The 25,214-nt window shown below is 39.0% G+C and overlaps 1 protein-coding gene across 1 annotated transcript; it reads right to left on the bottom strand.

Annotated features, from left to right (window-relative positions):
• Positions 1–1,259: 1,259 nt before the first annotated feature.
• LOC145036279 (zinc finger BED domain-containing protein RICESLEEPER 3-like) lies at positions 1,260–3,753 on the bottom strand. Its single transcript, XM_078984730.1, has 5 exons — positions 3,026–3,753; positions 2,390–2,936; positions 1,550–2,288; positions 1,394–1,458; positions 1,260–1,283 (listed from the first exon to the last, which is right to left on the bottom strand). Exons 1-5 carry the CDS (start codon positions 3,751–3,753, stop codon positions 1,260–1,262), a joined length of 2,103 nt encoding a protein of 700 aa, XP_078840856.1.
• Between the last annotated feature and the right edge of the window lie 21,461 nt (positions 3,754–25,214).

The raw sequence follows: 25,214 nt of genomic DNA, 5'->3' as shown, positions 1-25,214 counted from the left end.
GAAATAACTTTTAGGCAAGTATGATTTGAATTCACTGGATATGGGTCAAAACAATTAGAATAGTTAAAATATATTATAAAATTATCGAAAATGTAGTTAATAGATCATAAACTTAAGATTTGTAGCCTCTCATCTCATCCTCATTGCAACTGTTTAGTACAAACCAATGCAATGATTTTTTTGGCCTCTTTACAAAGTTCGGCGATTTTCTTAGCTGACATTGTCCGATTTGTGATGAGAGCACAGAAAATTGCCTTTTTGGAAGGTCGAGACATTATTTCTTTCAGCATGGTTGAATTTAGTTTACATACCCTCAAGATACATAGAGTAGAATGCCAAAGTGTCGTTTGTAACATAACCCTCGAAATTGTGTTTTAGGCCGAGGGAAGGCCAATACTCAAGCTCATAGAAGATACTTCATTTCGTTTCATCTGATTCAATTCTTTCTTTTTTCTTTCATCATCGCACTTTCTTTTTTGACCCCCGTGATTAGGATGTTTCCCTGTAATACAACCAGAGAGACGAGTTACTTTCTTTAATATAGTTGCATTACTGAATTGTATAGGACACGATCTTGTCTGAGGTTGACCATCAAACAATAGAATCTCCATCCAGCTATGGTTCATATTCAAGAATTATCTGTGACCAACTTAAGACATCTTGTTGGTCACATAAATGCAAGATGTGTCTTCGTTACAAGTAGGGCATGCTAAATAACCTTGACCACTCCATCTGGACAGACTGCCACATGTAGGGATGGCAACGGGGCGGGTTCGGTCCGGTTTCTAGTATCCCCATCCCCAAAACCAATAAGCTTTTTACTCCCCAAAACTGTCCCGATCCCCATCGGGGACCTTAACGGTGATCCCCATCGGGTATTACGTTTTACCCAATCACCATTGGGGAATCCGATAAGGGTAGATAATCCTGTTAGGTTGTTAAATATTTTTCTTTGATGATATTCAACATATTAGACCCATATTAAAATAAAACTAAATTTTTTAAAATGATTGTTTAAGCCAAACTATAGCATAAAAATCTCAAACATTATAAAAAATAACAACAAACTGGATAAATATTATATGTTTCAAACACCATCAAAGCCAAAAAAAAAGTTACGATTACATGATCAAACCACAATACCAATGTCTCAAAAAGCATCACCCTTACATAATAAATACTAAATGACTCAAACAACAAGTTGAGGACACAAATTACCAACTCAATTTCTCAAATCAAAAGTTCCAAAGTGGTCAATTCTAAATCTTACTTTCTTTGTTTTCCTGCAAAATATCAAAATGTCTATTAGTAGAGTAAACAATTTAGTAATAAGTAGAGACCTTAATCAAGAAAATCACAATAAGTCGGTAATGTTATTATTAAGTTTATTTACCTCTTCCACATCATAATCATACTCAACAGTGCGACAATAAGCTTCTGACTCACCCGAACAAGTTTCTATGAATAAAAAATACAAAAATATATCAATAAAATTTAAATCCATAAGCTAACAAGGAATTTTTAATACCTAAAATTAAATATGGCGTACCTCGTATTTCATTCAAGAGCCAACTTTGAGCACACATCAATGCCTCCAACGTCTTTGCGTGTAGTCGACTACGATGAGGGCTTACCAATCTTCCACCGGTGCTGAATGCAGATTCTGATGCAACAGTAGAAGTAGGAATTGCTAAAATATCTTTTTCTATTCTTTGTAGTGTTGGGTACTTAAACCCGTTTGTCTTCCACCAAGCTAACAAATCAAGGTCCACATCTTTTGGCAAAAGTTTCTCTTTCAAATAATTATCCAACTCTGTTGTAATGCCAGTATCATCATGTTGGCTAGCAATCGAAGCAATACTCGAGAAAAGTTTCTTAAATTCAACTCGATGACCAACCGAAGGCCCTGAAGTGAAAGATGAACACCCAACACCCTCATAACTAGTTCTAGTACTAGGAGAACTAGATTCATACTCTTGAAACAAACTATAGACGAGTTCTTTAAGTTTTTCAATTTCACTCTCTGACTTCTCTTTTCCATAAAGCACCGGAAAAAGCAACTCAACAAATTTTAGTTTATACCGAGGATCTAAAACCGCTGCCATCCCCATAATCCCATGTATAACAGACCAATACTTATCAAAATTTTGAAGCATCTTAGTAGCCATCTGCTTAATAACTTCGTTAGAAGAACACGCCCAATCAACCAAAGAATATCTAATTTCACATATATATGGAAAAAAGACATTTGTTGTAGGATATTTTGTACCCGAAAACATTACAGTTACCTAAGAATTACCGAATAAATAAAAGTTAGTGAGTTATCTAAGGATAGTTTAAAATATGATACATTACATTGCAAAAATTATCATATAAGAATAGATTTTACCTCGTAAAATAATTGCAATCTATCACAAATTTCTTTGGCCAACTCCCAATCACGCTCACTTAGCAAACACTTATATTGTGATTCTCGTTGTTTTAACTTCTTGAAGACTTCCTTGTAAGCTATAGCAACACTGAGCATTAAAAAAGTAGAGTTCCACCTAGTCTTACAATCAAGTGATAATTTTTTTGCAAATGGTATTTCCAAGTTGTGAGTTGTTTCCTCAAATCTTTGCTGCCTTTTTGGTGTTGCGGTCCAAAATGCCACACTATCTCTAATCCTTTCAATCTCATCTCTAATGATATCTAAACCGTCTTGAACAATTAAGTTCAAAATATGCGCACAACATCGCATACGAAACAACCTACCCCTTTGAATAAGTGAACTCAAAGGAAGTTTCTCCAACAATATGTTAATAATTAAATCATTTGTGGTGCAGTTATCAACAGTTATTGTGGACAACTTTCTATCAAGTTTCCAATCACACAAACTGTCATATAGCACATCAGCAAGAACATCGGATGTATGCGGACAAGGCACATAAATAAACCTAGTTCAATAATCTATAGGTTAATAAAAATAATAATAACTAAATTAAATCCAGTTTTAGTTGAACAAACAAAAATAATAAACATGTACATCATAATTCGACTTTGCATATTCCAGTTATGATCAATAAAGTGAGCAATTATCACCATAAATGCTTTTTTTTGGTTGCTCGCCGTCCACATATCGGTTGTAACTGCTACCCTACTAGTGTTCTTGTCTAACAACTTCAATGTCTTTTGCTTTTCAAAATCATAAATACTTATTATATCGCCTTTAATGGTATTCCTACAAGGAACTTTAAACAAAGGTTGGAGATTTCCTACGAACTTCCGAAAGCCGTGATGCTCTACTATTGAAAGTGGATATTCATGAATAATGATCATCTCTGCAAGATCTCTCCTTGAATTATCCGCATTAAATGTGTAGTTGGAGAGATATGATGAACTACCATCGACCTTTTTTCGTTCTCCCACAAGAATATGTTGGCGTATATCTTGAAAGGGTCGTCTTATACAAACTTTATAATGATCATGTAAATGCCTTGTACCATTTTTACTAGACCCTCCCAACTTCTTCTTGCAATACTTGCACTCCGCTTTTTCTATTCCATTCACTTTCATCTTCTTAAAGTGATTCCAGACAACTGACCTTTGTCTCCTCTTCCTACCTACTGACTCAAGTTCATGTACATCATCATTAGGAGTTTCATTCTGTGTCACAGAATCATTTGCAGCAGGTGTTGATAGATTAGACTTATTAACTCCATGGTTGTTATCTTTGGGATTATTTGTCTTAGAGCTATCAGCTTGTTGTTCCATACCTAAAATAATAATAGACAAAAAAGCTCTATCAATAAATAAAATAAAACTTCACTTTACTGTAAAGTTGAAAACATAAGCAAAGTTGAAAATATGAATCATAACATGTATTCATCTTTGCCAATATAAAATAAAGATAGTCATGAAGATATAATTTAGGATACATATGTTTAATAAATCTTACATAATGACCAGGTAAGCATAAAGGCTATATTTCTTTCCATATTTTCATAACACGTTTCAACTAAAAACCCCATAAAAATCTGTAACTATAAGGTATGATGTATATCTATTCCTAGTTTCCATTCTCAATCATAATAAGCTAAAAAAATTCCCACATCGTTTCAAATTTATTAAAGATTTTTTATGATAAGCAAATAATATGTCAAGAGAATCGATAAGTGATCAGAAAGCAGGAAGAAATCGAGAAAATATTTACCTTGTAATTAGAATATCGGATAGAAGCAATCGAAACTGAGAACAGGGGGCGACCGGAATGGAGCAACACTGCAGTGGACTGTGGACGTCGGGCTTCAAAACTCGATTATAGCTGAATGTTGATCGCTATTAACTCTAACGCCAAATCGCCAATGTCGATTGAAGCTTGGGAGAAAAAAGACAGTGAATAACTATTGAGAGAGGGATGCCGATGGTCGTATAGAGTTTCACAAAGTATAAAATATTTTACAGAAGTCCTGTGTATTGGGAGGAATTCGGATAGACACATACGCTTCTATTATATCATTAATTTATTATATTAAAGTAAAATATTATATATATATATATATATATATATATATATATATATATATATATATATATATATATATATATATCGGGCTGGGCCGGATTGGTTGTTCCTCCCCCATCCCCATCCCCGAACCCAATAAATTCCCCAATTTCAGCCCCTGAAACCGCCCCAAACCTGATAAGAAATCCCCAAAACCGACCCAAAGACTTCGGTTTTCGGTTTTCACCGTCGGTGTCGGGTTTTTTTGCCATCCCTAGCCACATGCGGGGAAATCATCGATAGTTCATAACAACATTGCGAACATATGGAATACAATGTTGGTTGATGCATCTCTCATTTCTACTCCTTTGGCCCACAACATTTTCAAGTCATCCACCAAAGGCCTCAAGTAAACATAAATGTCCTTTGCGGGTGATCTAGGGCTAGGAATCAATACAGTTAGCATGAAAGAAGACTCTTTCATACCTATCGATGGTGGTGTATTGTAAGTAGTGAATATAACCGGCCAAATACTACAAGTATTATTAAAGTTGTTGAACAGATTAAAGTCATCATCAGCTAAACCAAGACGAACATTTCTAGGTTCTTTAGTAAACTATGTATATCTGTTATCAAATTCTTGCTATGATGTAATGGCTCAAAAATAATAGTAATTTTTTTCTTTTTAAAAATTATCAAATCATTCATTAAATTTTTTAGAGGTAACATCAAGCCATAATATCCAAAACAACAGAGTACAAATATATCGAATGCGAAAATCATGAGGGGAGGATGTTGTGCCATTATACTGTAACGCCCACAGATTCGGTCTAGTCAATTTAAAGATAATAAGCGTTAAAATTGAATTTTTATAGAAGTTGTTTACAATAAATAATCTTAACCAAGTTATAGTACATGTCACAAGGGTTCCGTACATATAAAGAGCGCTGAAACCCGAGTTATAACGAAGAAATTATGACTCGTCGAAGTTTTACAACTAAACCGGCACGGCAACGCGTAACGTAAAAAGTGAGTTTGCGATAAAATAATTATTATCCTTAGCAATAAAATAGAGTCGTAGTATACATTAAACCGATAATGTACATAAAAAGAACGTCCAAATTTGACTTCACATGAGGAAGTTATGATATTTCAAAGATTTGGCATAATAGTGTGCAGCTCGGAATTCGAATTTTAGATAGATCGATTTTTAGCCGAAACAACCTAAATGAGAACCGGAGATCTCATTAATAGGAACTCAACGATATTAAGGTAGTAAAAAACGGACGTCGGGTGACAAAGTTATGAATTTTTAACTAAATTTAACTTACTAAACCTCTTAAAATATAACTTTAAAAATAAAGTCAAAATTAGCCAACGGAGTCTAAAAAAAAGTTGTAGATCCCATCAATACCTACGGGAAGATATAAAGAACATAAAAACGGAGACCGTATGCGAAAGTTACATATTCTAGAAGATAATTAGTTTTTGGAGTAACCTGCGAGTGACACGTGACACGATCTTAGCCACTGCTTCTTCCCTACACGTTGCCACCAGATGGTTATACTTGGCACCCTAACACGACGTGTTGGGCTCAGTAATATGATGTGTTGAGTCATTTCCAAACTATAAATAGAGGCACAAATCATCCTATTTCTTCACACATTTAAACTATCTTCTCCCAAACACTCCCAAAGCCTCAACGCTTTTGCTCTAGTCCTTCTTAGGTGTTAGTATCGAGTCCCGGAGTGCCAGAAGACTCCGAAAAGAAGAGCTTTCGGCGTAGAAGTTCTGCCCGTGCAGAGCCTGGTTCTTCGCTAAACCCCCTTATATGTGAGTTATGCTTACCCTACTTTAAGTATAACTTATATTTAAGTTCATTATCGTTATTATGAACCTATAAGCAATATATGCGCTATGTATAAAATTTAAAAAAGTGTTATTATAATACCTTTTAACTGCTCACGGTACGGGGAATCTGGTTTGAAGGGCCGCATAGGGTTGTTGGATTTCAGAACAACTTAAATGCCAAAAAGGTCCTGCCCTCCAGTATTTCATGTCTAGCCCCTATCTGTACATTGTAGTTGAAAAGTATCGTTTAACACTTATAAAACAATATCGCTCGTATACATTGAGTTAAATCGTCGCAATAAATATTAGATTAAAATTGGCAATAATAGTGCTAGGTTTCGTCGAAGGAAAATATAATTTTGAGAAGCGAAGCGTTGTCCAAATTTCAAGTCATCACTTTAACAAGTGAGTGAATAGTTACTTTCATCTTACACATAGATATGAAATATTTAAGATAAACTATGTTCTGTGTTCTTAATATCTATGCTGGATGAATGATTTATACATGTTTTACGTGATTTAAATTATATATGTATTTTTATACCTATAAATATATTGGGTAAGGAAGGGTATAAGAGTGATGAGAGATAGGTGATGATAGAAAGGTGATGATAAATAGGTGATGCGAGATGAGAGATGATTAGGAGATGCAATAACCTTAACCTGCGATGTTGCGATGTAGTCATCTACCAGAGTATAGATGGTGACCATTGACTAAGTCAAGTGGAAACACCGGTAGGCTCATAATCTGTAGGTGATGAATTACTAGTTCAGACGATGTAGTAACTACATATTCATGTGATGATACTATATCCCTTACTGGACACGTATTTGAGGAGCGATCCCCGAAACAGTACTGTCTATGCGACGTAGGTGATGATCCTTAGGAAAAGCCCTATAGACGACTATTGGAAGCTATGGACGTAGTGCCTAAACATCGGCAGCTATGGACTTAGTGTTGGGTTTTGAGCATTCTAACACTCCTAAGTATACATGCAACCCTAAATACCTTGGATCTATGTTTTCTCTATTATACATGCAAATATGATCTTTCCAAGGTATTCATCCTAACTAGCATAATAACATAGATCCATATGAATATATCAAGTTAGAATTACATACCTCTTTGATGTAGATTGTCTTCATGAAGCTTGAGTTCCTAGTGCCCCAAGTGTGACACCTCAACTGGTTCACAAAACACCAAATGCACATGGAATGACTTGAGAGAAATGGAACACTCCTTGAAATCGTCTAGTCCTCATATTCACACACATAGTGCATGATTTCTTGAGCCATGAGATTCCTTTATATGGTGGCTAGTAGGGTTACACCATGTAACTCATAACTTTACCCATTCCTTATGATCCATGGATTTTAACCTCCATGGAGTATCCATGGGTCACCTCATGGACTTAGTCCAACATAAGGAATCTTGGATCACAAGCCCGCATATATAAGAATGAATTATTTACACAATCAACCCATATATTTAATTAGTCTCCTTTTGATCACTTAATTAATTCCAAATTAATTCTTGATTAATACTAATTAAATAACCTTATTAACATATTAGAACTTATAATATATTAACCAACCTTAAGTGTTATTTCTCTCATTATGGTCTATCCAAATGCATGATGCCATGCAACTCAAATGGACCATGCCGGGTCGGGTCAAGTCTCACCAATTATAGTTATGGACTTAGACATTAATCCAATACTTAGTGCCTATTATATAAAACCTGGAAGCGATAAACTTCATGTCTATTCCTTAGGAAAATCCTTAGGAATAAATATTGAGGAATATATGATTCTTAGGGAAGATACTTAAGAAAATAGAAGATGATGGGATGGGTAATTGGGTTAATTGTTTGATGATGAAACATAATAACTATATTATTATGGGTTGAAAGCCATATGTATTCACCAGGTTTCCCAACCTGACCCACTCAGTTTACTTGTATAACAGGTATCAATACAAAGACACATTATACTGAGAGATTAAAGGAGATGTAAATGATTTGTCTAAATGAATGTAAGGTCTGTTTATGCTTATGTATCTGTTTTGACAATGGCATCCCAAAGTTTCAATATAAACAAATTATAGTTCTTTGGAAATGCGTTAATAATATATTTATCATATTTTCTGGGAACAATTTCGTAATATTATTCTTTAAAATGGATACTCTAATTTTTAAATAAGCATAAATAAATTTTTTAAAATGACCATGAATTTGGGGATGCCACAGTTGGTATCAGAGCATTAGTTAAGTGAACTGGGAATTGTAGGAAATTTTTAAACTTAAACTTAGAATGCTAAGCAATGTTTGTGAGACGAGTGTCTGCTATATTTAGGTAGTACACCTGAATAGACACGAGCACTAGCTTATTTAAGAAAGATGCCTAAAATGCTTTTATGTACTAAATTATTTGTGATTCTTTATGATGCTATCGTTTGATCAGATCCATGGTCTATTACCGAACGGATCTAGAAATTTTATTTATTCAAATTTCTAAATGTTTGATTACAATATTAAAACTGGTATGTAACTTTTCGAAGTGATGAGGAGATTTATATGTCTGTCGTAAATTAAGATTTTCCTATCTTAACTCTCGTTACTGCACACCGAACATCTGCTTTTCCGTATAGATCGACATGGTAAGAAATCAAATCAAATTTGGAAATGGTAATGGTAATGCTAATGCTAATCAGCAGCCTGAGATTGAGCATACACCAGAGGTAGCAGCTGTACCCGAGCCAATCACTATGGCAGAAGTTTAAGTGATGATTCGGGCTATGATGACCGAACATAGGGAGGCGATGAGGCCAATGTTGCTTAATAGGGATGAATCTAGTGTACCCATTGTGCAACCTGACCCGAATGAACGATATTCAGAAGAAGGAAATTAAAGTAGAACTGTTGGTCAAGCTGAACCGCCAGTGATTAGAAGAAATAACCAAGACGAAGGAATTGGAAGGAATGGATGCAAGTATAAAGACTTCACAACTTGCAAACCATCAACTTTTACTGGGAAAGAAGATCCAATCGGAGTTATGGACTGGATCTATGAAATGGAGCAAACTTTCATAATATGTGGTTGCGAAGGAAAATTGCAACCACTTATGTTGTGCGTTAGTTTAGGGATGGGGATGTTCGTTGGTGGAACACTTTGGGAAAGATCATAAGCCCCAATGAGGCACTACAACTGACATGGGAAAAATTCTTGGTACACTTTAAACATAAGTTTCACTCAGCCCAAAACATGCTAGAGCTGGAGAACCAATTTATGACAATAAAAAAGTGCAACATGTCCATTGATGAGTATACCAATGCTTTCACAGACAAAATGATGTTTGCTTTGCGTGTGGTCCTTGACGAGATAATGAAAATCGATAAGTATGCAAAGGTATAACCATAGGAGTACACTGTGCTAGTATGCCAGGAACCTACTCTTGCGGCAGCTATCTAGGCTGCTAAGTCTGCTGAAGATTTGATCAAAGGTAGAACCACCAACAAGGTTGAAGTTGGCGAGTGTAACATACTAACTACCATGTATAATTTTAAAACCTTTGTATTCATTTTATTGAGGGAACTCGAAACTCGCCGTGTCGAACCTAGTTAGCTTGTGTGCTTTATGACTTCTACTCGATGAGTTGGAGGACCCCAACTCAACGAGTAGAGGTTGTGCATGAAAACCCTAATTTTTAGGGTTTGCACCCTATTAAAGGCTCATTAGCCACCCTTTGCCTCTCTTGTCGTCCTGCTCAACCTTAGAAAATCCTAATTGTGTACTACTCCTCTTTTTGTGTGTGTAAAAGCTTGGAAGGTGGTTTTAGTGAAGGAAACTTGAAGAATCACGAGCTTGGATCAAGGAGAAGCTTATATATCTAGTACCTACTCTATTTTGGATTCCATTTGAAGGTAACAAGTTGTTACCTTGATCATTCTAGTGTTAGATCTCCTCATTTAAGGGTTTAAGGCCATTTATAGAATATTTGTGGGTCATTTATGGTATTGAGCATGATCTGAAGTTGTAACCTTAGATCTGGACCCCTCTAAGTCCTCATAGTTATAAAGTTACCAAATTTAGCAAGCTTTGGCCATTATCTTTAGCTTAAACCTCTTCCTTAGCTAGGTTTAAGCATTTTGGGCTTTGCATGCACTTAAAGTTTGCAACTTTACATGGAAAATATACCCTAGAAAGCTAGGTCTACAATTTATAGCCTTGGTTTTGCTTAAAACCGTCTGAATAAGAAGAGGGTAGAAGGGACTCGACGAGTTAAATTGTCAAATCGATGAGTCGGATGAAGATTGCCTATTTCTGGTTTCTGCATGGACTCACCGAGTCGGTAAGATGACTCGATGAGTTGGTTAGGGTTTTCCTAACATGCTGGACACTGCATGGACTCGACGAGTAGTCTGGAAACTCGGCGAGTTGACTGGGGATTTGCAACTTGATGAGTTCTTAAGGAACTCGACAAGTCTGTAGACTGCACTTAATGAGTTGGGTCAACATGGACTGTTGACTTTAAATTTGACCAAGGGTTGACCAGTTTGACTTTGAGGGTATTTTGGTAATTTAGATATTTATGGAAGTGGATCATTGGTGGTTGTAGGTGTTGGTGTTTTCAGCCGTATTTCAGAAGTTTGATATTTCAGTTCCGATTGACATTGTGAGGTGAGTTATCCTCACTATACTTAGGGTTCGAAGGCACTAAGACTGACCCATTGAATCTGATATCCTAGTTGATGATGATACATTGAGTATGAGATAGTCTTGCATGCTAGCTTGCTATACCAGTTTGGTAGATCTATAGGACTACCTGCGTTACTGTTTGATTATCTATATGTGCGTTTAGTTGTTATATGTTGACATTTTGTGTGGCTAGTGTTGAGGTTGCACTGCTTCGTGCGGTGACCAATAAACCTTGGAGTATGTTAGATATGAGTTGAGGGACAGGAGAGCATACCAGAGTCATACCGAGGACTCCTAGGCATTCCAGATGTGAGCTGAGGGCCAGGGAAGCATGCCAGACTCACAATGAGGGCTGATCAGTTATATTCCAGTCTTAGGACTGAAAGGGGCAACCCAGTCATAAGATGTGGGCTCAAGAGAAAACCAGACTTATGATGTAGGCTTGGAAGCAAGACAGATGTGAACTGTGGGCCCTAAAGGCTAGCCAGACTCACACTGTGGGCTCAGGGGTAATCCAATCCGTAGAGCTGTGGACTCATTACATGTTGTTATTATGTGTGCTATTTGTTATGTATTAGTATCTTGGGGGAAAGTCACTAAGCTTCTTGCTTACAGTTTTGGATTTTGTTTTAGGTACTTCAGATGACCGCGGGAAGGTGAAGGGGTGGTCATACACCTCCTTGCATTTTTAAGATTTTGTTTCTAGGATACTCCGATATGGAACAATTTGAAAACAATTTGTAATAAACAATGGTTTTCGAATGTTTGGAAAAAGTTTTAAATTGGCGTGAATTTTATGGATGTTCCAAGTTGGTATCAGAGCCTTGGTTTGAGTGACAAGAGTTTTAAAAATGATTTTCAATTGGTTTTCAAAATACTAAAGGATGATGTAAGTGTACGATCATCCGGAGCAAGTATGTAGACCCCAAAATACCTTATGAATTATTTGACTTTGTGATATGTTAGAATAACATGCTAGTGCTAGGCTAGGGATCTTCAAGAATTGCATGATATAATTGCCTGATTATATGATGCCTGGTAGCCTAGGTTTTTCTTTATATGAATTTCACAACATTAATGTAGTTGCTTAGTGTATGTAGCGTAGTTGTACATATTTAAAATCTTATAGCCTGATAATGTTTGGTTTGGCCTTATTTCCCATTCTTGTTTGATTAAGGGCTTAGGGTAGGATCAGATATTCGAAATTATATAGGGTCCAACATTATGTATGATTAGCATACACGAGTGCTGCAGGGTTGGTGAAAGATTCATGGGGAGTTGTGCGTGATCAGTCTGTCAATTACGAGATATTTAGCCTTCCTCTAGGAGTGAGTATTGAGCGCTCACAATGATTATGTATATTGTAAGGGCGTTGTAATGATACTTGAGACAAATATGGGAGGGTTTGGAAGGTAGTATGGGCCCATACAACTGAAATCACACGACCCATATGCGTATCAAGGATGTTACATCCCCTAGAGTTTTGTTGGGAGTTGGTTTCCCGTTATTACATGTGTAACGACGTAAATTTTCAAACACAATGAAACTTGTTTCATAATTCCCAAAATCACATAAGTCTCAAATGTCAAAAAATAAAACACAATCCCAGAATAATAAAAACAATCTCCCACCAGAGTGTACAATCATGCCGGTGCCTTGCCGGGATCCTCGGAACTACCTGAAACACATAACACATAACACATAACACGGTAAGCATAAAGCTTAGTAAGTACCCCAAAATACCAAACACAACACATTATCCAATCAAGGCTATAACTAAATAAGACCCTCCGATCAATGTGTCTCAGTGGGACCCTCCGATCAATGTGTCTCAGTGGGACCCTCCGGTTCCACAACTCAGATGGACTCTGGTCCCTCAACTCAGCAGCTCAATATAATACATAGTAAGCATATCACAAAACAAAGTTCACGATCACTCAAAACACAGCTCATTCACATAAGACCCTTCGGTCACACATAAAGTTACCAGACAAAGTAAGTATAGTGAGAATACTCACCTCGTAAGCTAGCAAGTGGAAACCTCGCACTCGGAAATCTCGAACTCTACCCACCGGTCTAGCCTCCGCCTATCAAATAATAATTATCCCTAATTAATATTGGTCCTCAAGAAGCTAGACTCACCCTTCCACACTCACAGAAGGGTAAAAGACCATTTTACCCCTCCATAGGCTCAATAGTTCACAACTTAACCAAACCCTAAAAGTCAACAAAAGTCAACAGCAAGGAGTACGCTGTGCGTTCCACTTCCCTACGTTGGGCGTACTCGACTGCTATACAGAATTAGGGTGCTCGACCCCTACGCTACGCGTACCTGGGGTTTTGCCCAACGTACGCCCCAGTTTCACACTCATGATTTTGGTCTTAATCCGTTAAGACATGGATTCATGTTTCAGATTTGGTTACTCTAATGTCCCTTAATCCATAAAGTTAGTGACTTTAAGCCTTTGAATGGCTGAAAAGGTCACCAACTCTCAAAACACACAAACCCTTTCCTTAAGAAGCTCACATCTCATGCGTGGCTCACTCATAACGTCCAAGATGGGATTTTTATGACTCTAAATCACAGTATACACTAAAAAGGGGTAAATCAAGGCCTTTGGAGCTCATTTACTCATAAAGTCTCCACCTTTTTAGAGTAAACCCTAAATACACCAAATGAATGAACCAAAGCAAAGGATAAGAAAGATTGAAGCTTTGTACCTTTTTAGGAAGCCTTTCACGTAGCTAAGCTCATATCCAAACTCTTGGGCTCTCACTCCTTCTCTTCCAAGCTCTTTCTCCACCTCAAGATCAATAAGATGTACCCACAAGCTCCTAAATGCACTCTCCAACTACAAGGACGAAGAATTAGGGTTTAAAGGTTTGGTGTCTGGGAAGGGTGGCCAGAAATGAGGCCATCATGTACTTTAAATAGGGAGCTTGCTCACAATTAGGGTTTCATTCTGTGCCGAGTACACCCAACGTACTAGGTGGTCATCCGCGTTACTAACACACAAATGAGTACGCTAAGCGTACTCTCAAGTACGCCTCGCGTACTCGCTCACCACCATTTTCTCAATTAAGGGTCAAAAATGAGCAAAAGATCAAGATCAGGGTTTTATTCAATATACATGGACTTGGGATGTTACAAATCCCCCCCACTAGAATCAAACTTCGCCCTCAAAGTCGTGCTCCACAAATAACTCTGGATGCTGCTCTCGCATCTACGACTCTGGCTCCCAAGTTAGTTCGGACGCTCTTCGATGTTGCCTCTGGACCTGAACCAGAGGCACCTCCTTGTTCCTCAGAACCTTAATTTTCCTATCCAAAATCGTGATCGACCTCTTGATGTAATTCAAGCTCACATCCACATAAATATCCTCTAGTGGTACCACTGTCGTCTTATCGGCCACACACTTCCTCATCTGGGACACGTGGAAAGTGTCATGGATCTGGCTCAACTCTGCAGGTAGCTCTAAATGATATGCTACCTTACCCACTCTAGCGGTCACCCTGAAAGGGCTGATGTATCGAGGCCCCATCTTGCCGCTCTTTCTAAACCGTATCACCCCTTTCCACGGGGCTACCCTCAAGAGAACGAAATCTCCAATCTAAAACTCAAGCTCGGATCGTCGCTTTTCCGCATAACTCTTCTGGCGACTCTGGGCTGTCAGTAACCTCTGTCTGACTTGCTGGATCTGCTCACTCATCTTTTGCAATATCTTCTTATGTAACAATTATCCACAAAATTTTCAAAACATTTTTTCAAAATCCCAGGTCATCACTCTTTCTCGATGTAGGTGTACAATCATGCTGGTGCCTTTTCGCAGTCCTCGAAAGTACTTGAAACACATAACACATAACACGGTAAGCATAAATGCTTAGTGAGTTCCCCAAAATACCACACACAACTTATTAGCCACTTGAGGTTGTAACTCAATAAGACCCTCTGGTCAATATGTCTCAGTGGGACCCTCCTGTCCCATAACACAGGTTGGATCCTCTGATCCCTCCACTCAATACTTAAATAAAACATAACATACATATCACAAGCAATATTAGAATATCTAAATACAATTAACATGATATATTAAACACAAAGTATGCACATAAGACCTCCGGTTACACATAGGTTACCACTCAAGGTAAGTATAGTGAGAAGACTCACCTCGCGAATAGTAGCAAATAGATACACACTTGATAATCTGGACTAGCCTTCACCTAAAACATTAAACTAGCATCTCAAATAATAAAACATTTTTACTCTTTCCAACTATATCCCTCTTTGCTCATTCTCTAACCCTTGGGATGGGTAAAAGACCCTTCTACCCCTCCAGATTTCCGATAAGTTCCTAATTGACCCACATACGAATTCAACAGACCATGTTGACTTGACTCGCTGAGTTCACCCATGTGACTCGCCAAGTCCAAACATATTTCTCACTGTTCTCACCGGGATTCACTCATCTCATCAAGTTGACCCCCAAATTGACGAGTTATCTCTGGGTACATGGCACTGGGTCGAACCGGATCTAACTCGTCGAGTCATCTTATAGACTCGGCGAGTCATCTCCATTGCATCACTCATATGGTCTCCTGAGGTTAGATATGGAACTCTCACCCATAGATCTGGCCTTCTAGCATCCAAAAGTCACATAAAGGTCTGAACTTGGGGTTCATGCATGGTGTATATTGCGCTATATACCATTATGACTCCATTAAAGCTTCATAGCTTCAAAGTTACAAGGTTACTCAGTCATGGCTTTCTACTTTCTGGTTCTCTAGACCTTACAAGGTCCATATCTATATAATAAATCGAAAAAGGTTTGGATGCACCCAAAACCCCATCAAAATGGTGATACAAGCCCTAACTTTAGAACTAAAGGAAATCTAACCAATCACAAGGAAGGCAATAGCTTATACAAGATCTAAATCTTGAAATGAAGATGAAACTGATCCACAGACTCTCCTCTGAGATCCTTGCAACACCCTTGATCTTCTTCTCAAATAAATGACTTCAAATTAGCCTCTTTCCCTTTCTTGCTCACAAATGACTCTAGGGTTTCTCTCAAGGGACGAATGGTACTGATGGGGGGGGGGGGTGTCAAGGAGGTTATAAGCATCTTTAAATAGGCCCAGGACCTAGAAATTTAGGGTTTTTGTCCCCAGCACTAATTCATCGACTCCACTAATTAATCCTAGTCATCAGCCGCGACCCTACTCGACGAGTTGAGGCACCAGCTCGTCGAGTCCATCTAAAATTATCAAATTAAACTATTAAGATAATATACCTGGAAAACCGGATGTTACAAATTCCCCCCACTAGAATTAGACTTCGCCGTCGAAGTCTTGCTCCGCAAATAGCTCCGGATGCTGCTCCAGCATCTCTGACTCCGACTCCGAAGTCAAATCGGATCCCTTCCGATGCTTCAACTGGACTTGAACCAAGGGCACTTCCTTATTCTCGAGGACCTTCACCTTTCGATCCAAAATCGTGATTGGCCATTCAATGTAATTCAGGCTTGCATCCACCTGAATGTCCTCCAGAGGTACAATTTCCGTCTCATCTGCCACACACTTCCTTAATTGGGACACATGAAAGGTGTTATGGATCTGACTCGGTTCTGAGGGTAGCTCCAGCCGATAGGCTACTCTGCCAACCCTGGCAATTACCTTAAAAGGACCAATGTATCGGGGCCCCAACTTTCCCCTCTTTCTGAATTGGATCACCCCTTTCCATGGGGATACCTTCAGAAGCACAAAATCTCCAACCTGGAACTCCAGATCAGAGTGTCGTCTGTCCGCATAACTCTTCTGGTGGCTCTGGGCCGTCAGTAATCTCTGTCTAACCTGATGAATTTGCCCAGTCATCTTGAGCACTATCTCAGTGCCACCCATCACCCTCTGACCTACCTCTCCCCAACAAATAGGAGTCAGACACCTCCTCCCACATAACAGCTCAAATGGAGGCATACCTATACTTGAATGGTGGTTGTTGCTGTACGAAAACTTGACCAAAGGAAAGTATGTGTCCCAACTTCCTCCAAAGTCCAAGACACAGGCACGCAACATGTATTTGAGTGTCTGATTCGTCCGCTCGCTTTGTCCATCTGTCTGTAGGTGGTACGCGGTACTGAAATGCAGTCGTGTGCCCAACTCTACGTGTAAATTCACCCAGAATCTGGAGGTGAAACGCACGTCTCGATCTGACACTATCGAGACCAGCACCCCATGCCGAGACACCACCTCTTTCACGTAAATCTCGGCTAATTTCTCTGCCGAAGAGCTCTCTCTAATAGCAAGGAAGTGAGCACTCTTCGTCAATCGGTTCACGATCACCCAAATCACGCCGACTGCCCGCGCAGTCCTTGGTAACTTGGTGATAAAGTCCATCGAGATCTGTTGCCACTTCCACTGGGAGATCTCGAGATGCTGCAATCGACCATCTGGACGCTGTTGCTCTGCTTTGAACTGACGGCAAGTCAAGCATCTCTCAACTACCCACGCAACATCCCTCTTCATGCAGGGCCACCAATAATCCTTCTTCAAGTCTAAATACATCTTAGTGGCCCCGGGATGGATCAAGAATCTTGATCTGTGCACCTCCTCCATCAATACATGCCGAGCTCCGCTCGTATAGGGCACCCAAATCTTGCCTCGGAATGTGATAAGCCCTTAGCTATGTATTACAAACTAGGATACCTGCCCAATCACCCGCTCCCTCTTGCGGTTCTCTAGTCTCACGGCCTCCGCCTGGGCCTCCCAGATGGTATCTAAGACTAGAGTCATCACCGTTATCCTCATACATATATCTCGGATCGGAGAACACTCTGCTCTATGGCTCAGGGCGTCAGCTACCACATTAGTCTTGCCCGGATGATATGAAATCTCGCAGTCATAGTCTTTCACTACATCCAACCACCTCCTTTGCCTCATATTCAGGTTGGACTGATCCATAAGAAATTTCAGACTCTTATGGTCTGTGTATAAGGTACACCGGACTTCGTACAAATAGTGACACCAGATCTTGAGGGTGAACACGACTGCCCCCAGCTCCAGATCATGGGTAGGATATCTCGTCTCATGAGGCTTCAGCTGCCTTGATGCATATGCTATCACGTGCCCTCTATGCATCAACGCTGCACCCAATCCTGATGTAGATGCATCACAGAAAACTACGAAGTCCTCCACTCCGTTGGGGAGGGCTAACACTGGGGCTTCGCACAATCTCTGGCGAAGGGTCTCAAATGAGGTTTGCTGCTTGGGACCCCAAACAAAGGCATCATCTTTCCGGGTCAACTTGGTGAGAGGAACTGTAATCTTGGAGAAGTCTTTGATAAATCTCCAATAATAACCGGCCAGACCCAGAAAACTCCTGATCTCGGATTGAGATCTCGGTTCCTCCCATCGCATTAGTGCCTCAATTTTGGCCGAGTTGACTAATATCCCATTCTGATTAACGAGGTGCCCTAGAAAGTGGACCTCTTGTAACCAGAAATCACACTTGGAGAACTTGTCATATAGCCTCTTCGATCTCAAAACCCCAAAACCTCTCTAAGGTGCTCCTCATGCTGCTCCCTGGACCTCGAGTACACAAGAATGTCATCGATGAACACAATTACCGACCGATCCAACATAGGCCTGCACACTTGGTTCATGAGATCCAGGAATGTTGCCGGTGCGTTGGTGAGTCTAAAAGGCATCACCACGAACTCGTAATGCCCATAACGAGTCCTAAAACCTGTCTTCTAAATATCCTCATCGCGAACCCTCATCTGATGGTAACCAGAACTCAAGTCGATCTTGGAAAACCAAGATGCACCTTGTAACTGATCGAACAAGTCATCGATCCTCGGAAGAGGATAATGGTTCTTCACCGTCAACTTGTTCAACTCCCGATAATCAATACACATCCGATTTGAACCATCCTTTTTCTTGATAAAAAGGATCGAAGCTCCCCACAACGAGCTACTCGGTCTAATGAACCCCTTCCGCAACAGATCCTGGAGCTGAAAGGATAAATCCTGCATCTATAGAGGCGCAAGGTGATAGGGTGCCTTGGCTATAGGTTCTGCGCCTGGAATCAAATCAATCCTAAACTCCACCTGTCTCTCAGATGGAAAACTTGACAACTCTTCGGGAAACACATGCTCAAACTCACACACGATCGACACCTCGAAAAATAGAACTAAATCTCTCAGCAGTAACCCACATATCAATTGCATATGCCACATACCCCATGCATCCCTACTGTAAACGCTGTCTCGCTCAGGCAACAGAGCAGAAAGCCGAATCAAGCCTAGTACCCACACTGTATACCATAAGTACTCCTCCACTAATGTCTCGTATAGTCACCAACTGATGCTCACAGTCTATCATGGCTCCAAATCGACTTAACCAGTCCATGCCCACAATGGCATAGACATCACCCATAGCGATCGGTACTAGGTCTATCAAAAACTTGACGCCAAAAATCTCCAGAGTACACCCTCGAATCACGTTAGTGACAAAAACTGCATGCTCGTCGGCTATGGAAACCCGCAGAGGCCGACTTAGAGCCTCAAGCCTAATGCTGATGTGGCGACTAAAAGCTAGAGACACGAAAGAGCGACTCACACCCTAGTCAAATAACACCAAAGCAGGTACAAAATTCACAAGAAAAGTACCTATACACAACATGAAATAAGCACTATTATCTCAATAAAATCATCCGAGGGTGCATCCGAATCCCTCAAACCAAGTCTCTGATACCAACTTGTAACGATGTAAATTTTCAAACAAAATTTTCATTTTCAAACACCGTAAAACTTGTTTCATAATTCTCAAAATCACATAAATCTCATATGTCAACAAATAAAACACAATCCCATAATCATAAAAACAATCTCCCGCCAGTGTGTACAATCATGTCGGTGCCTTGCTGTGATCCTCGGAACTACCTGAAACACATAACACATAACACGGTAAGCATAAAGCTTAGTAAGTTCCCCAAAATACAACACCCAACACATTATCCACTCGAGGCTATAACTCAATAAGACACTCCGATCAATGTGTCTTAGTGGGACCCTCCAGTTCCACAACTCAGATGGACCTTCTGGTCCCTCAACTCAGCAGCTCAATATAATACACACTAAGCATATCACAAAACAAATAGAAGGATATCTCAAAACACAACTCATTCACATAAGACCCTCTGGTCACACATAAACTTACCACATAAGGTAATTATAGTGAGAATACTCACCTCGTAAGCTAACAAGTGGAAACCTTGCACTCGAAAATCTTGAACTCTACCCACCGGTCTAGCCTCCACCTATCACATAATAATTATTCCTATTTAATATTGGTCCTTCATAAGATAGACTCACCCTTCCACACTCACAGAAGGGTAAAAGACCATTTTACCCCTCCATAGGCTCAATAGTTTACAACTTGACCAAACCCTAAAAGTCAACAAAAGTCATCAGTAGGGAGTACGCTATGCATTCCACCTCCTTACGCTAGGCATACTTGACTGCTATATAGAATTGGGGTGCTTGACCCCTACGCTGCACGTACCTGGGGTTACGCCTAATGTACGCCCCAGTATCACACTCCTCATGATTTTGGTCTTAATCCATTAAGACATGGACTCATGTTTCATATCTGGTTACTCTAATGTCCCTTAATCCATAAAGTCAGTGACTTTAAGACTTTCCATGGCTGAAAAGGTCACCAACATTCAAAACATACAACCCCTTTCCTTAAGAAGCTCACATCTCATGCACGACTCACTCATAACATCCAAGGTGGGGTTTTTATGACTCTAAATCACAATATACACTGAAAAAGGGGTAGATCAAGACCTTTGGTGCTCATTTACTCATAAAGTCTCCACCTTTTTAGAAAAAAACCCTAAATACACCAAATGAATAAACCAAAGCAAAGAATAAGAAAGCTTGATGCTTTATACCTTTTAGTAAGCCTTTCACGTAGCTAAGCTCAGATCCAAACTCCTAGGCTCTCACTCCTTCTCTTCCAAGCTCTTTCTCCACCTCAAGATCACAAAGATGCACTCACAAGCTCCTAAATGGACTGTCCAGCTACAAGGATGAAGAATTAGGGTTTAGAGGTTTTGGTGTCTGGGAATGCTGGCCAGAAATGAGGCGATCATGTCATTTAAATAGGGAGCTTGCTCACAATTAGGGTTTCATTATCTGCCTAGTACACCAGCGTACTAGGTGGCCATCCGTGTTACTAACACGCAAACTTGTATGCTAAGTGTACTCTTAAGTATGCTCCACATACTCGTTCACCAACTTTTTCTCAATTAAGGGTCAAAATCAATAAAAGCTCAAGATCAGGGTTTTATTGAATATACCTGGACTTGGGATGTTACAACATGGGATGTTTGATGTGACAACCCGAAATTTCCATTTGGTCAAACCCTAAAAGTCAACCCCTTCTTATCATAAGTTAATGTAATTGTTTCTTATTTTTAAGAAATTTAAAGTTTGTTTGATTATTTTATTATTATTTTTAAGCGAACAGGTGAAAGAAAGTGCCGTCTCGGGTTTTGGTTTTTAGAAACCGCAAACGCCACGTGTCTTAGAATTTCCCGGCCAAACTATTACGTTTGGGTTGAAAAATCCCCCAAAAACCGTGAACTCATACCTATGTATGAGTTTACTCCCCAAGACTAGCTATTATGTGTTTACTACCCAAGATCCCAAAAGAGTAAACTCTAAAAATCCTTTCAAGTATCATCCTACATTTTGTTCTAGATCTTTAAACTAGTAAGTGTTCTAACCATTTCAAGTTGGTTTAATACTTAATCTAGTGTTTGTGCATCTATTCATCTAATCATTTATGTATTTTGTTTAGAGTTCCAAAAACACCAAGAACACCAAGAACACACACTAAGTGTTCTTGGCCTTTTAGCTCAAATCAAGCCTCCTAATAGTAAGTACTTCCATCGTTGAGTGTTATTAAGCTAGTATTACATTTAAACATCAAGAAATTATGCCAAGAACACAAGGTTAAAGGTGTTCACGGTCCAAGAAGGTTCTTGGGCCGTAAACACCATAAATGGCACCAAAGTGTGCCTAAGTCCCTTGTTTAGTACTAGTTTGATGTTTAAGACTTACCTTGACATGTTTAAACCTTTCATGGATGTGTTTAAGCCTTGAAAAACACCAAAGATCACCATTTTTAGGTGTTGGGGAGCTCCTAAAACCGTAAACACCCTAAAGTATATATAAATGGGTCAAAATCCTTCCTTAGGCTTAAAAACCAACTTAGACAATTACCTTGTTGTGTTAAGGACTTGAACACATGGCAATACCCTTTTCAATAAGGGTTTATGGTAGTAAACCCAAAGGGAAATGGCCATGAGGCTGTAAACTCCTCCAAGGAGTGTTTTTGTTGCCCTAGTCCCTTCCAAAGGCCAAGCCACCTTGTAGAAATGCTTCAAAAGGCTTGATAAACCACAAAACAATACATGATCAATAGGAATAGAGTTTACGACCGTAAACCCTAGAGTTTACTTTCGTAAACTCCTTAGGTTATGACCATCAATACCGTAAACTCCAAGGGAGTTTACCCTTGAACTCCAAACACCCTAGCTTTGCCCTACCAACACTTGGATGCAATCCTTGTGATCCTTAACACTTGAAACAAAGTGTTTTCATGTTCTAGAGTGCCCCAACTTAATTTATTAGTTATAAATCGGCTAATTAGTTATATATATGTTCATTATATGATAACTAGGCTCGTGCGTGTGTACAAGTCTTCATTTGTCACCTAGCACCGTACCCGACACTTCAATCCAATCCACTCACCACAAGTGAGTTCATACCCCTTTAACTATCCTTTGAAATACTTTTAAATGTTTGAAATGCTTTTATGGGGGGGGGGGGGGGGGGAATACAAGTTGAATACTTATAGTTATTACATCAATCACATGTGATTAATAACTACAAAACCAATGATTTTACTACTGTTGAAACTATTTATCAAAGCTGTTTTACTTCAAACTATTTTACAAACTCTTTTACTTATCAAATACTTTTACTTCAACTTTGTTATACTTATTAGAAATTGCATGCCCGTATATGTATAGTTATATAAGAAATGTTTAAAATGCTTCGGAAGGCCGTCCGTCCTCTTTCCTTTTCGCGCTTGAGATGGCTGTCCGAAGGACGTTTCAATATTAATTATATATCATGTGTACATATATATTCATAAAAGTTCTTCTAGATTCATTCGTACCAGTTACTTCATTAGTGTGTTACCATATGGGTAGCACGGGATAATACTTATACAATTGCTAGATCAATGAGATGTTCAATGAGCCAGTTCATTCATGAGTCAATACTTATTACTATGAGAACATATACATTACATTACAAGAAGAACATATACAACTATACTAGAAGAAGAACATATACAACTATACTAGAAGAAGAACATATACAACTATACTAGAAAGAGAACATATACAATGATACTAGAACGAGTAACAATACATTACATATACATGAATACGTTAACAAATTGTGATCCACTGTATCGGAGCATGCCTTCAATGTCATGGCCCGAGTTGTAGCCAGAGTCTCTTGGAGGGAGAGCGTGAGTTTGCGTATAGATCTATACTGGATTGACTATCCTACACCTTACTGCTAGCTACAGCCGGACCTGCGGGTGCCAAACGTCATACCTTTTTACGACCTACATTTGTCGTTGTTACCTAGTCGATAGTATGGTACAATTAATCACATGATACCTTAATATAAATCTGGTTTAAGGTAGTTAGTACAACAGTAGTTCCTATAATACAACACTACAGTACTACATTAATTTACCCTTGACATATTTAGTGATCTTTTCACTTAAACATTGATGTATAAACTATATTTTGACAATGATAGTTACACTTGGGAAGATTACACACTTTTACAGTAAACGAACATACAAAACAGTTACGCCTTGGTAGAAGGCTACTTTTAATAGAAAATATAGGCTTTTCTAAGAGATTCAAACTTTTACAAACACTTACAAACATTCACATACTTATATCACTAATGTTTACAAACTCGTGTTTATAACTACGTTCAAATGTTTTGACACAAACACCGACACTAAAATACTTATGAACTCACCAGCTTAATGCTGATAAACTCTTTCAAAATAACTTGTATTCTCAGGTCGTCAGTAGATAGGTACCGAGGCCAGCTTTTGAGAAGATGGAGCGCATCCAAGACTCATATTATTATTTTGATTTACTTTTTGGTGTCTATAACTGTACGGAACACACTTGTATTAAAATTATATATTTAATGCAATGGATGATGTTGTTTGCTTATTTACTGTTATACTGTGTTGTGATACTTTACATGACGTCCTCCACCCCAGAATGTTTCCGCCGTTCTTGGTTTTGGGGTGTGACAGATTGGTATCAGAGCATTGTTTATAGTGAATTGAGTATATCAACACATAAAAGATATACTAACTATAAACCCATTTGGGATTAAAACACTCTGACCAAGAGTCTATACTTTAAATACTAAAATATTTAATTAAGTATACAAGTCTGCATTCATACTAAAATCAGTGTCACAATGACGAGAACAAAAGTATTACAATTGTTAAATATCACAAGTGAGCTCGGGGATGTATGGTCAGTCCTGGGAATGGCATAGCCTGATCAACTATGCTGGTCCGAGGAGTGATTAGCATATGCCCTAGAATGGTTGTGATATGTTAACAAGTCTAAAAACTTACCAACAATACCAGAAGGAGAACAGTAGAACCTAAACTTAAAATACTATAGGGGTATTTTGTACTACTACAAGCTACTTATACACTAGATTCTTATACCTCTCTTCATGCATAAATTTAAAATGGCTGGATTCCATCATGGCGACCCGTACTTCCCAAATGAAGGCAATGTTGGGTGGATGGAAGAAGAGCCCGAAGATGACCATCCAATCCATTTGGATGATTACCTTGCAGAAGGCTTTTCTAATGGATCTGACTCTGAGCCTGAAGTCAACAACCTACCGCCAGTAGGTCAAGCCCCAAACAACAATCCTCAACCAGTTTTCCCAGGTCCTACACCCTTATGGGCAACCAACTTGAATCGCTGGAGCGATGAACAGGGCCAATGCTTACCTTACTTTGGGGACCGAAGCTTTTACAAC

Source organism: Lactuca saligna, chromosome 3, assembly GCF_052625555.1.
Source record: "Lactuca saligna cultivar CGN05327 chromosome 3, ASM5262555v1, whole genome shotgun sequence".
NCBI classification, from domain to species: domain Eukaryota; kingdom Viridiplantae; phylum Streptophyta; class Magnoliopsida; order Asterales; family Asteraceae; genus Lactuca; species Lactuca saligna.
This window is presented reverse-complemented; position numbering and strand designations above follow the sequence as displayed.